The sequence below is a fragment of the Ptychodera flava genome, chromosome 10, assembly GCF_041260155.1.
Source record: "Ptychodera flava strain L36383 chromosome 10, AS_Pfla_20210202, whole genome shotgun sequence".
NCBI classification, from domain to species: domain Eukaryota; kingdom Metazoa; phylum Hemichordata; class Enteropneusta; family Ptychoderidae; genus Ptychodera; species Ptychodera flava.
Genome location: NC_091937.1, coordinates 21,281,761 through 21,295,887, shown reverse-complemented (window position 1 = coordinate 21,295,887; position 14,127 = coordinate 21,281,761). Strand labels below are relative to the sequence as shown.

At 37.4% G+C, this 14,127-nt stretch overlaps 1 protein-coding gene across 1 annotated transcript; it reads right to left on the bottom strand.

The window, feature by feature from the left end:
• Positions 1-6,195: 6,195 nt before the first annotated feature.
• On the bottom strand, positions 6,196-11,940 carry LOC139141544 (neuralized-like protein 4). Its single transcript, XM_070711137.1, has 7 exons — positions 11,923-11,940; positions 11,405-11,459; positions 10,424-10,498; positions 9,232-9,376; positions 7,727-7,845; positions 7,202-7,349; positions 6,196-6,532 (listed from the first exon to the last, which is right to left on the bottom strand). The coding sequence occupies exons 1-7, from the start codon at positions 11,938-11,940 to the stop codon at positions 6,283-6,285; spliced, it is 810 nt and encodes a 269-aa protein (XP_070567238.1). The 3' UTR covers positions 6,196-6,282.
• Between the last annotated feature and the right edge of the window lie 2,187 nt (positions 11,941-14,127).

The following is a 14,127-nucleotide window of genomic DNA, read 5'->3' as shown; positions in this document are numbered from 1 at the left end:
CCTCTTCAATCTTCTCTTTAAGATTGTCAAACAATCGAATAAAGTTTTAATGAAATTTTACAGGCTGATGATTTTGCTTTGTAGTGATGTATGGGCATATAAGAATGTCGACATTTAAAACGTCAGTGTTTTCTACTATTTCAGTGAAATTGTGAAATGCAAAGAAGACAAAAAATGGCTACTCACCGTCCTCGTCACTGTCGTCACTTTTATTCAAATGATCAAAAAACCTGTCTTCAAACTGCAAAGGTACAATAACATACAACGACTCACATTGCTTCACTAGCACAAGAAATTTCAAAGTCAATTGAATTATATCGATGAATATATTGAGTTATGATTTTACTTTTTAATGTCCCGCCAAATCAGCTTTCTGTGCAATTCAAACTATTAAAGCGTGGTTACTCTACCCCAAGTTCAAGGTAGAGTAACTGTGACTATAAAGCAATGCAAAGTTATATAATTAATAACCATATTTTGTTGAGTCGTCAGGTGATTTGAGATTTTGCAATAGATCGATGAATTATGACGAGAGATGACCGAGTCTACTTTCTGATCTAGTTTGCTGCTGCACTTATGTTAAATCACTGACACTGCCCACTTCTAATGACATCCAAGGAAAAAGATTTGTGGAGCAAGTCAGTGTACCAAAAATCGTTCAGGACGATACCTAAGCGCGCCACCTACGACAGATTTTAGAAAAAAAGTAAAGCCTACGGAGTGCTGGCATAGTACACTTACCGGTTGTTCAGTTGCCATGGCTACTAATCACGATACGCCACGTCTCAGACCTTTATGCACTTACGGAAAGAAACGATAAAAAATAAATATAAATAAAAAATTCCAAAATGTTATACCGCTGTCTGTAAATCGTGTGGAATTCTTTATTACTAGATCCCCTAACAGCACGTCGTTAGTGTGGTTCTACAGTCCTTGGTTGCTCGTCTCATAGAGCTTATATACCAGCTCTGTTAGCAACACGAATGCCTTTGGGTTAACCTGGCTTAACATTTATGGGCAAATCAGTGTCGGTAAAAGATTAGAAGCTTTGTGGCGAATCAAGATTGAGAGCTGCAAGAGAGTGTAGATTTATAGCACACTCTGGTGCCGCGCATTGCCAAGGATATTAGCTCGTGACTTTTACAATCTGTCGTTGCCCAAATTCTTGAGAAGAAAATATGCACTACAATATCTAACCCAACTACATTGTGCAGTTTTAACAGCTATCATTAAGGCTCTCGGTTAATACTAGCTATAGATCCAATGTACAACTACTCGATATCTTTGAACAGTCTACACATTTGATTGCATTCCTAGCTGAAATTTTTCTGTAGGCATGATATAACACATGCTTGTACCTACTCAATAATAACCAACAGACTGTAACTTATTAAAACAAGCAGTTGGGAAAACGAAAAATAAGACAAAATTAAGTGTTATATTTTGTCATATGGCCTGACATTAATTATTTACTATGCAATGAATGTCCCAGGTTTTGCTTGAAATGTTTGTCAGTTTTCTATATTGTCGGTGTTTTAGATGTGCTCGGTAGGCGTTAGCATTCAGAAGACAATACCACTATACCACTATTAGGCTTGGCGGATATAAACTGTTTTAGAAAATATAGAGTCTGAATGTTTACAACGGGCCTTAGAAGCTGGTACGCCTTCAACACCAGCGATAAAATCAATCTTTGTGAACCTCTTCGTCTTGTTAGAAATGTGTTAAAAGGAGTGAGGTTCCCATTTAGCAAGACTTACCTGTCAGGGTCAGCGGACGTCTGCAGGAAGTCGGCGTTGTTGAAGGCAACCAGGGGCACCTGAAATTGCAAGACCCAATAAACTATTGTAACGACGAGAACTTTGCTCCTCTGTTTGATTGGTTGTCCCAACAAAGGCACTATTTATTGGTCGGTGTTTTCATAAGGAAACAATATATCTTTATGAGCAAGTATCGATAAAAGTCTCAACGTTGATGGTTAAAACCTATGTGAATCATTAGAAGGACGAAAAGGAAGTGTGTTGAGATAAAACAGAAACAGGATATTCGATACGGATTCCATCTTTTGCCTGCTGATTTTATTTAGTAAGTAGGAATCTTCTGACAGCTTTACCGATGTGTTGGTCTGGGATGTATTCGGTTCCAGGTTCTCTGAAACACGTTACGTTTTCCATAGACCTCGATTATTGCTACAAAGATACGACACTGTTAAGAGGCCAGTTGTCAGTATAGCCCGTCATGACAGCTGTTGTTTTTGGTATTACGAAACACTGTCGAAATGATGATTTTCAAAGGCTGGCGTGTATTCCTCTTTAAGGGGTGTACTGCTCGGGAGTGTTGGAGTGTGGGTCTGACAAACAATAAACGTTCCCGACCACACTTCTGAATATCTTTTGATGATCAAACCTTTTAGAATGCGTTTGGATAGAAAGCCATCACAATAGCGTGTATTCTTGTTGAGGTGAACAGTGACTTCCGTACATATACAAACTATATATATATCTATATATTATATTAATATATATATATATAGTATATATATATATATTATTCCAAAGAGACTCGACTCGACTAAGCATCACAAGTGACGGTTAAAGGTTAAGGTAGATTTGGTGGGGGCGTCGCCCGACCGTATTGTTTTTGACAGGGAACAAAAGCTTTGGCATCTTTCATGGTGCCTGATGGGCGTGCTGATGTATACTTTAACTCGGAACAAGACCCGAAAAAAATTGAAAAGATCGGATGAAGGGACACTGATATTATAGTTGGTCTGATATCCTCTAACGCGTCCGGGACTGGTTAGTCTTTGCGTTGAGTCCTTTAAAGCAAATTATACACTTCTGGTCGTTAATTACGCTGAATTAGAGGTGAAATTTCAAACTACTCGCTGACCGTCCGTCACTCTACTTCTGGAGCTCTTAAACTTCCCACTGTTATGTTTATACGCGCACGCCACTCGACCTGTGATAATATATCGTGTGTTCAAGTCGAAGGACGAGGATCTAATCCTAAAATTTATAGAAGTAAACACTAATCATTATAAAAAAGCTGACATTTTGGTCTTCTTATTTTAAAGACAAAACTGCTAGCACCGTGATTTAGAACCGTCACGTAGAATATCGCCATGTACAAAGTAAAATAACGGTTCAGTGAAGACAACGGTCAATGATCAACGTAATCCTCCGTGTTGTAAATGTCTATGTTACCGAGGTCAGCCGAGGCTTCTTATTTACTTCAACGAAATAATTTTGTTGTCAACGGTCAGCCGAGGGTTCTTTTTTACTTCAACGAAATAATTTTGTTGTCAACTAGACCAAAGCTAGTCGCATTTACGTGCTAGACAGCGTGTATGTCAGGCAACTAAGTTATCTGCTGAGTTGGAACGGGGTCGCTGACAAAGTAAACACCATTGTAATCGTTTTCAGTCATAGAATATTTGTGTCTACTTCCTTCATGCTATTATACTCCGAAATTTAAAAATAAGATCATACCTCAAAAACTTTTCAATAGATTGCTAAGCTAGATTTTCTCAGGCTTGACAAGTCATCAGAATTGGAAGGAGTAAATCGGTATGTAATTGTAAAATACCTCATCATCGGGGTGTATTTCGCCAAACTCTGGCAAAACCAAGTGTTGAAAGGGACTGTTTTCAAAACACAATTCTGGAATCTCATTTGCTACATACATCGAGCAAAAACGCTGTTCCCGTGATGTCTACATGAAGTCCATAGTACATCACTTCATGTATAGTAAGTCTTAGGAACTCTCAACGTTTCGATTATATACCTGGAGGGGAGATCCCATTTTTAAATTAGTATAGTACAGTAACAGGCTGCAATTTTGTCATATTTAAATGGCAACTGTTTATCTTGTAAACAACATGGATCTCATGACTTGTGACCTGGACAGGTCACCCGCCCACTGCTCGCAAGCGGTATTAACAAGGGATGTACTGCGATGTTCGTGTTTTATAAAAATAGGAAGATACAATTCCGTCAATATGCACGCCGAAAACATAGACAAATCGATTTTCACAATAAATGACAGTTTTGTTTGGAATTTCCGGTGACATTCTTGATAACATAAACAATTTCTGTGTCAAAGAAATAAAAATCATCCAGTTTGTATCCGTGCTATGCATTTATTAAACTCACCCATCAGCTGAAGTATCAGGGCTAAAGAATATGTCTTCATTTCATCAGTGTAATCAGCTTTAGGTACAATAGCCGACTACCTCGATTCCCCTCTATTTTGACCACACATGCTGTAGTTGAAGGTGACGAGGGTGACCTTCGATCGAACCATCCGTTGTCGTCTAGTTATTGCTTTAAATGTGTTATTGGTTTCATAAATGGAAAATATACCGGCAATTCAGGAAGTAATATTTCAATGTAAATTAAAACATTACCGAAGAGCGGGGAAATGTTCGAAGTGTACTAGTCTGTTCGTGAGTTTTGCTAAAATTATGACCGCTGCTTGAAGGTCGTCACGGTTCAGTCATACATTGTTACTCACACTGAGTTGCATTGAGTGGTGATCGCACTGCTACGGGGCGACGGTTAGTCATCAACGCCTGCGGTGATATGATAGCCCACTGCGAAGTAAAAACAAAGGAAAACACATTGGAAACTCACTGGTTGAGGGCGCAACTCAGCTTACCAGTAATTTCTTCTGGAGCGCCCATTTACATTACTCGTATCTCCACAAGAAGACGATTGAGAAAACGCTCACCATGTTCATACAAATGCACACTGCAGTGTTCAGGTTTAAATGCCTTAATGTGAATACTTGGCCTTACAAAGTACGAGCAACGTTTGTACATAATCAATACTAAATTACACATCATATGATGATGCTGAAATAAGTTTTCCCATGCTAGCGGTCGATGGAACTTTACAGGTGACATTAACTCTCTGAAAATTACAAAAGTACCCTTTATAGGATGAATTGCCATTAACTACTTATCTCATGACTCTGGTAGGATTTAAGATTTTCTTCAGTATTGAAAAGTGTATCCGTAATTGGCCTGTAGGGCAGTGGATTAATTGGGGTCATCCTATACTTTGGTCACCATGTTTCTGAAATGCCCAATAGGGGTATCAGTGTGTTTTTTAATTTCGACACGGTCTCATACTTGACAGGTAATTTGCATAACCTTTCAAAAATCGGCTTTCCCTATGTTTTCTTTCAATGCTTTGAGATATGTGGCTGAAATTTGTGTGAGCGCAAGCTGTTCTAAGGATCTTCCAAAGTGGGACTCAGAATTTTTTTAAACCCTCTAAAACAATTTTTATGCCAGAAAAACTTCCAGAGCGGTGAATTTAACCCTAGTTGACTTCTTTAAAATTGTGCTCCAAAAAAACTAAGCAAAATATAAAAAATCTGAGACACTCTTTGGAAGAGCGTTGTGACAGTTTGCGTTCCAGAAAGTTTGAGTCAGATATTTTGAAGAATTGAGACAAAACATAGGGAAAATCGATTTTTTATAGGTTATGAAAATTACCTGTCACGTGATAGTTATGTAAACAATGGTGACACTGTTGTTACCAAAATGTTTCCCTATATCTAGGTCTTTTAGAAAATGTACAATTTAAGGGGGTTCTGAGCTTATTAACCACCAGAGAATTGTTAGATTAAAAGGGTCAATTTCTTGTCTTGGAAACTTGAGTAGTATTTATTGCTGCATATATATTTTGGCAAAAATTGGATGGTTTGTGAAAGAATTCGAAGGCAGCACCGCTGCTTTGTCATGAAACGGAGATACTGTAATAAACGAAGTGATTTCGTAAAGTCTTACAGAAGATACGATAAAGTGATACACGTAATGTGCTTATAAGAACAACAACTAATCACCTTGTTTAACTAGTTTAACGACGTCTTGGGTTAACTTACAAGTATGAGTCTAAGGAATACCTGAAGGTTGTATGTAGCTGTCAAATTAATTATCACTTCATGATGATTTGATAGCCTTGATCAAGGACGAGCGGTAGTTATCAGTTTACATCAACTTTATCGATTTTATCTTTCTCAGTAGATTGATATCGCTCTCAAAACGTTTATGCTCTCAAATTTGAATATCACATATGGCTAGAGAAAGCTTCAAGGGTCTAACACCATCCCTACAAAGGCATTGATTCATTTATGTAGGGCCTATGGCTTTATTTGAATATTAAAAACAAGAACTATACGCTTCTGCCATTGCCTGACAGGGGAGGACCTGTATGATATGTATGATTACGTAGTATATCGTATGAATAAAATGGACGCGTCTCAGTTCTGCTTTCAGCGTCTTTGTACGTTCAGAGTGACATCATCATCATCCGGGTCATTCACCTTCACCAGCAGCCCATAAGGAACAACAGCGGCTCGCTCCTTGGTTGACCATTCAAGAACGTCATTTGAGAACACTGGGTCGATACGATTCTTTGCTCCAATCGTCTGCTTGTGTACTTTGTAAGATTTTGGTCTTATCCAAACCTGGAAAGCAACCCGAGCGTTGTACAAGACTTCATCATTCTCCAAGTTCGTCACTCTGAAACAAAAGAAAGGCAATTTGAACTGATAAATGATGTTATTGAGTAAAATACCTTATTTATTCAATCATAAATATTTAGAGTAACATTACTAATACAGATCAGGGATAAACAATTACTCACGTCGGAAAGTGGGAGTGAATGAACTTTTTGGGACAACCAGTGACTTTGTCAGCTACCCTAACAGCGACTTGGTCACAAGAATGCAAAATCTTGATAACTTGTCAGATCGATTGACCTAAGTCATCGGAGGTCATTTTCCCTCTCCACCCATCTCCATCTTTATCACCTCCACCACCACCACCATCACCACCATCATCATCTTCATCATCTCCTTCATCATCATCATCATCATCATCATCATCATCATCATCATCATCATCATCATCATCATCATCATCATCATCTTCATCTCATCATCATCATCATCATCATCATCATCATCAATTTTCATCATCATTATCATCGTCATCATCATAATCATCATTATCATCGTCATCATCGTTACAGGTAAAGAAGACGATGCAACACATGAACGATGATAACTTTTACCGTACAGAGAATTTAAACTTACATGATGAAAATTGTGTCGTGTAAAATTTGAAATAACAGATTACATTTTGACAAAGTTAACGCGGGAGACAGCAATGATTCTCAAACTGTGTTACCTCACAGGGCATGCGTATGCATCGGTACCGGCATATCTAATTGTCGGTGATACAAAAATCTGTTTTGTATCAAAGCCATTTGGTTTCCAATCATCGGTAAAGTGTCCTATTCTTTCTGACAATTTCGTTCCTCCGAGTGCAACGTCACCTTAACAAGATAAAAAATAACTTTCCTAAACAGTCTCTTTAAACATGTATCATACGTGTGCATGTCTTTTCGCAATTTACAAATATGAACAAAAGCAAACAGAGAAATTAAATTTGTGAAATCATTACCGTATGATAGTGGTAAATATGGAATGTTGTAAGCTTGGCATTCACCGACTTTGGTAATAATTCATTTTTTTTAAATGTTGATTTCCTATAAACGCATAAGATAGATACATTCTCGAATAACGTGGAAGGTTATTCTAACAGAGGACAGGTGGAACCAAAATCATTTCACTTAATTTTTACACATTTAAACTTCCGAAATTTGGTGATAATATGAAAATTCAATTAGAGTTTACGAATTTTGTCACTTACCTGGTATAGCTAGATGACCATTATCAAGGATATCTGCAATACTCTCGATGCGAGTTCCATGAAATGCTACATGCCAGTTCTCATCTATTTTCAGACCCTTCAGTTTGTGTTTCTGCACGCTGTAGAAGAGATATTAGACACAGAGACACGAAAATAAACGGCATTTGTGCCTTTGTATAACATGTTAATACACAGGAGCAGTCTTTGTGTATAGACAGACGGGTTTCAAAGGTTGAGGGCGCACTATATCCTGCATACAATATGACAGGTCATTTCCACTTTAACACAATTGGAACTAATTGGGATAATTGGATACTGAAGTAAATGTAATTTCATCTGCTTTTTTTTTACATTACACAATTGTTTTCATGAGTAATTTGCAATATTGCAACATTCAGCTATAGGGCACCTAACACTTTTGAGAAATTTGAAAAATATGAAAATCCAATTATCCCAAATAGTTCCAATCGTGTTCTTCTCTTATAGGATGAGATGGCTAAAACGAACGGCAATAGTTCAAGTTCGCCAGACTTCTTATATGAGTAAGCGTGAGTGTTTTACAGAACTCAATAGCGCTACCACTTGCCAAACAAACATTATGCCAGATCAGCGCTGCTCTCTGATTAATACAATGACAAATTCGACTGAAATGGTCACTGAAAATTATAAAAGAAAATTACCACCATTAACTGCCGATCAGCTCATTAATTTGATGTGATGTGATGTGAAGTGAAGTGAAGTGATCGTTTTTGGCTCTTAGTAGAGAAATAATATTTTGTGATGGTTCTTGGTCCATAGAAGAGGAATGACATTCAAAACCTTAATGCAAAGCCCTGCCGTAAGTTTTAATTGGTATTTTTGTTCCAGCTGATCAACTCAAAATTGAACTTTACAGTGTTTGCCTTATCACAGTTCCTTCATCGGACTGTGGACATATTAACAAAGTATGTTTGTTTGTAATGTGCGATATTACTTTAATGAACTGAATATTTGTCCAGACTAGAATTTCTAAAAGCAACATTAAATTGTAAATTATATTACAGCTTTGTCAATACCAGTGACATTTGTGACGTCATTGCCTGATTATTACTAATAATGTATCCAAAAATATCCAGTATTTCGGCCCCAGATGTTTTCTACATCTACAAATTCACTAGCATTGCCAAAACTGAAAAAAATAGAAATAATGTACCCCCTCCCGGCCTATAATGGACTCAAGCGAACGTTACACTAAATAATGTACACGGTTTCGCCACTTGTACATTATGGCTTGCAAGGTTTGCTTTCGTCCATTATGGGCCAGGCGAGGGGTACATTGATTTATTGCTTAAATAATGCAGTGTTGGTGAGGCTAATATTCTATATTTCAACATATTTTAGGACAAAAATGAGAAAATGTATTGCCCTATAGAGCAAATACTGAAAATATTATCAAACGTTACAACCATTATCATAATTTACTTCACATATTTGATATCTGGTAAATTGTTTCGTTTGCAACTTACTCTAATCCAAAACGCGCCCATCCGATTGGTATGGCGTATTTAGAAGGCGGGTTTCCACGCGTGTAGAAATCATCGTCGCCTCGTTCGGAATGACAATCCGTGCAGTAACACTGATCGAACTCTCCTCTGTCACTGAAACACGAATCTGAAATGGAACATAGCATATATGATTTCAAGCAGCTTGGATTAATTCAGGCTACTGACAAAAGTGCAGGCGTACTGCCAAGTGTAACCAAGAAGTCGATCAGCTAGTTTTACAAGTACATTCGCACGGTTTGGCTGAAATCGGTCACTCGATTTGAAAAAGTGGCAAAAGTGCACATATCAGATAATGAATCTGTGATAGGTTCTAAATCATGAAACCTCAAAAGACTTTGTAATTGTCTTCAATTTGTATATCCCTGCGATTGTAGAATGATGGCGAAATTCCTAAACTGAGTATAATGCTTGCTTAATCATAGAGCCTGGCTACTGTCGCCTTTGACGATGATACCGACGTTGCTTTAGAAAACACGTAATAAAATTCACACGTCATTAGTATGGTACAAAATCATGAAAACTACTATAGTTGCCACTATGAATTTGTTCTCCAGAAGAACGTGTGTAAACCTATGTAATAACAATATTTAATACATATTTATACAAGTCGCGCAAAGTATGTTGTTTTAAAACGAAATAACACCCATGTTCTGAGTCACCTAGCAAATTCACTCAAAAAGTTAAATAGTGCGAATGAGCATCCAACAACGTGTGAAGCATTTTACACATTGTATTCATGTATTATGTAACAGAAGTTGGCAATGCTCGCGGCAGCGGAATGATACAGCGTGGTACATAAAACGAATTTACTTTGTATAAGGATACCTGTATCGCAAAACCCTACTAGCTCGTAATTGTTCATAGCCTTTGCGATTATAATAACACGATCGGAATTAATTTGGGATAATTGGATGGTGAAGTCATGTCGGTTTAATCTGTAAATGTAAGCTCATCTGCTTTTTTTAAAAGTTATACACTTGTTTTTATGTGTAATTTGCAATATTGCAACATTCTGGTATAGGGTACCTAACACTTTAAGAAATTTGAAAAATATGAAGATCCAATTATCTCAAATTAATTCCAGTCGTGTTTAATATCTCTCTTAAGAATTTAAATACTATATCTGCTATGTCCATTTAGTGACGTCACGTACCTCCTAGCTCCAACAGTTCAACAAACTCTGCACATTCTTGGAAGTATTCGCATTTAATCTGGTTACCGTCCTCTCCTGTAAGTCAAGAACAAACATTTAAAATAGATTGAAGACTTCATCACAATGAGATCTCCAAGTTTAAGCACAACTAATGCACAACTAAACTGTAGTCTAAACAATAGCTTTATCCGTATTCGATTATCTGACAAGATTTACTGAATTCGGCACAAGTGAACCCTCACATAATTTGATGAATTAAAATCGCATTGGTTCCGTCTCACAATGGTTCGACACTTGCCTTCGTCCTCTTCTTCCTGCGGGTGGTTTCAGCTTGCAGGGTGAGTTTTCCTGGCTTTCGCTGTTTTTTGGATCGACCAAGTTTCGCCTTTTCATCAAAATCCCTGGCCAGGTCTACAATATTTCGAAACATAGAACAAATAAGACAATGCAAACTCGGTGAGCCTAAAAATTGAATTTATCATACAGTTCATCAATGTCAAGATACAAGTAACAATTAATGCATGAACCAACGATGTTTTGCTCAAAATTTTATGTACATATCTTTAGTTATTGATGTCCAGATTCTCCAAAGATGTTTTCAAAACATGGCAAAAGTGCAGTGTGTTTCAAAACGTGGCAAGTTTATTGCTTATAGTGCAATGAATTTCTTCTTGTAATAATGTGAACAAATGCTAGGTATTTCTAAGCCACGTTTTCTCCCATGAATTCGGACGTTTTGATCATGTTTCTCTTAAATCTCTGTTAGACGTTTTCATCAAGTTTATCTTAATCTCTGTAAGATTGTCACAAAATCGAATGAATCTTACTGAAATTTTGTAGGCTCATGTTTTGTTGTTGTAGTAGTGATGCATTGACATATTTTGACTAGCCGACGAATGCTGACAGCAGAAGTAGATTTTTTTACTATTTAAATGGCATTGTAGAGTAAAATGCTAAGAAGAAGAAAAATTTCTGGCTCACCTTCCTCGTCACTGTCGTCACTTTTATTCAAATGATCAAAAAACCTGTCTTCAAACTGAAAAGATACAATAACATACAACATCTCATATTGCTTCACTAGCACAAGAAATTTCAAAGTCAAATGAATGATATCGATAAATATATGGAGTTACAATTTTACTTTTTTTAATGTCCCGCCAAAGGGAATCAGCGTTCTGTATAATTCAAACTATTAAAGCACGGTTACTCTACCCAAGCTTTTGGAAGAGAAACCTTGATGAAAGCAGGCCCAGTTAGTAAGATTATGTTGAGGCGACTTGAGATTTCACAATGGACCGATGAATTATGAATGCTGACTGAGTTTGTTTTCCTCTATAGTTAACTGCTTTAATTATGAAAAATCATTCACATCACTCGCTTTCTAAGGAAATGTAAAGCAAGTTGTACCAAAAATTGTTCGACCAGATATCTAAGCGCGCCACCAACGACTGAAACAGAAAAAGTAAAGGCTACGTAGTGCTGTCATTATTTATACATACCAGTTTTTCAGTTGCCATGGCTACTAATCACGATGCGCTACGTCTCAGGGCTCTAGGCGCTTGCGGGAGAAAAAAACAATAAAACAATAAATACAAATATAATCTAAAGTGCTTTACCGCTGTCTGTAAATTTTGTGGCATAATTTATTACTGGACTCTTTCACAGTCCATCGCGGTCCTCTACCGTCCAGGTTGCCCGGCTAATAGAGTTGATAGCCATCTTGGTTAGCTACGCGAATGCCTTTGGGCTGACCTGGCTTAACCTTTATGGGCAAGTCAGTGTCGGTAAAACATCGGAAGCTTTGTGGCGAATCAAGAGCTGCGAGAGAGACTAGATTTATAACACTCTTGTGGCTCGCATCGGCTAAGATATAATAGTTCGTGATTTTTTACAGTTCTTAGTTAATGGTACTAGCTGTAAATCAAACGTTCAACCACTCTGTATCCATTTACAGTCTACACAATTGATTGCACTCCTAGGTTGAAATTTTCCTGTAGTCTTAACATAGCACATACTTGTACCTACTCAATAATAACAAATGTTAGGCTGTTATTTATTAGAACGCATAGTTAGAAAAAAATTAAAATAAGGCCCAAGCAATGTTTTATTTTGTGATATTATTGGACATTGAAAATTCGTGCTGCAATGATTGTCACGGGGTTTATTTGAAGTGCTACAATATATGCTAGTACATATATATACAATATATACACGGAAGAGAATTATCTTTGTCAGTTTTCGACATTATCGGTGTTTTAGATGTGCTCGATAGACCTTCATATTCCAAAGACAATGCAATTATCAGGGCTTGATGGTTATAAACTGTTTTAGTCAATACGGAAATGTTATGTATGAATGTTTGAAACAGGTCTGAGAACCAGTACTACTTGAAAAACAATAATGAAAGAAATTAAATCTTTGTAAACCTGCTCGTCTTGTCAGAAATGTGTTAAAAGGAGTGAAATGCTTGATATACAACACTATATACACATATGCTGATTATGTACATTTGTGGTATACGCGTACGTTGAGTATATACGTACGTATACTAAGAAAGTTCATAAGTACACTTTATGTGCAAAGATCTGCGTCACCGATGCTCTTACTCTGCATATATATACGCTACGAATATCAACGTATTGATACGTTCTATATACAAAGATATATGTTACGTATTCAACTAATGTTGTGCTCCATATACGTCAATATTCCTTCAATATACTGAACATATATCAAGCATTTTGCCCAAAATTCCAATATAACAAGACTTACCTGTCAGGGTCGGCAGTTGTCTGGAGGAAGTCGGCGTTGGTCGAAGACAACTTGAAACAGGACGCACCTGACATGCAAGACCCAATAAACTATTGTAACAACGAGACCTTTGACCCTCTATTTGATTAGTTGTCCCAACCAAGGTATGAGCAGGTATCAATAAAAGTTTCAACGAGGATGGCAAAAACGGTATGAATTGAATCAGTAGGACGAAAAGGAAATGTGTTGAGATTAAAATAGGAAGCTCGGCACGCAGTAGGATTTCATCGTTTGCTTAACGTAATTTGGAAAGTCAGAATCTTCTGACAGTTTTACCTGCGCGTTGGTCTAGAATCGGGTTAGTTCAAGACTCTCAGATCAATACTCTCAGAAACATGTTATATTTTCCATGGACCTCACATGTTGCTACAAAGATACAGCATCGTGAAGAGACCAGTAATCGGTATGGCACGACATGACAGTTGTCCATGAAACACTTTCGAAATAACGATTTTCAAAAGCTGACGTGTATTCCTCTCATGGGATGTACTGTTACCAGTAGATCTAGGGAGTGTTGGAGTATGGGTCAGACAAAGTTACCACTAAACACATTCTCGACCACACTTCTGATTAATCCATCAGTGATCATCTACCCTTTTAGAATGTCTTTGGATAGCCAGTTGAAAAACCATCACAATTGCGTGTATTCTTGTGAGGCGAGAAGTGACTTTTCGTATACGTATATCAAAACCTTGAAATTATTCATTAACTGTGTCTTCGGACTTTATTTTCACTTCCAAAGGGCCTAGACTCGACTGAGCATCATGTGACGATCAAAGGTAGATTTGGTGGGGGCGTCGCCCCGACCGTATTGTTTGGACGGTGAACAAAAGCTTGTCATGGACGCCATGATGCATGGGCGTGTTGTGGTACACTAAACACGGAACAAGACC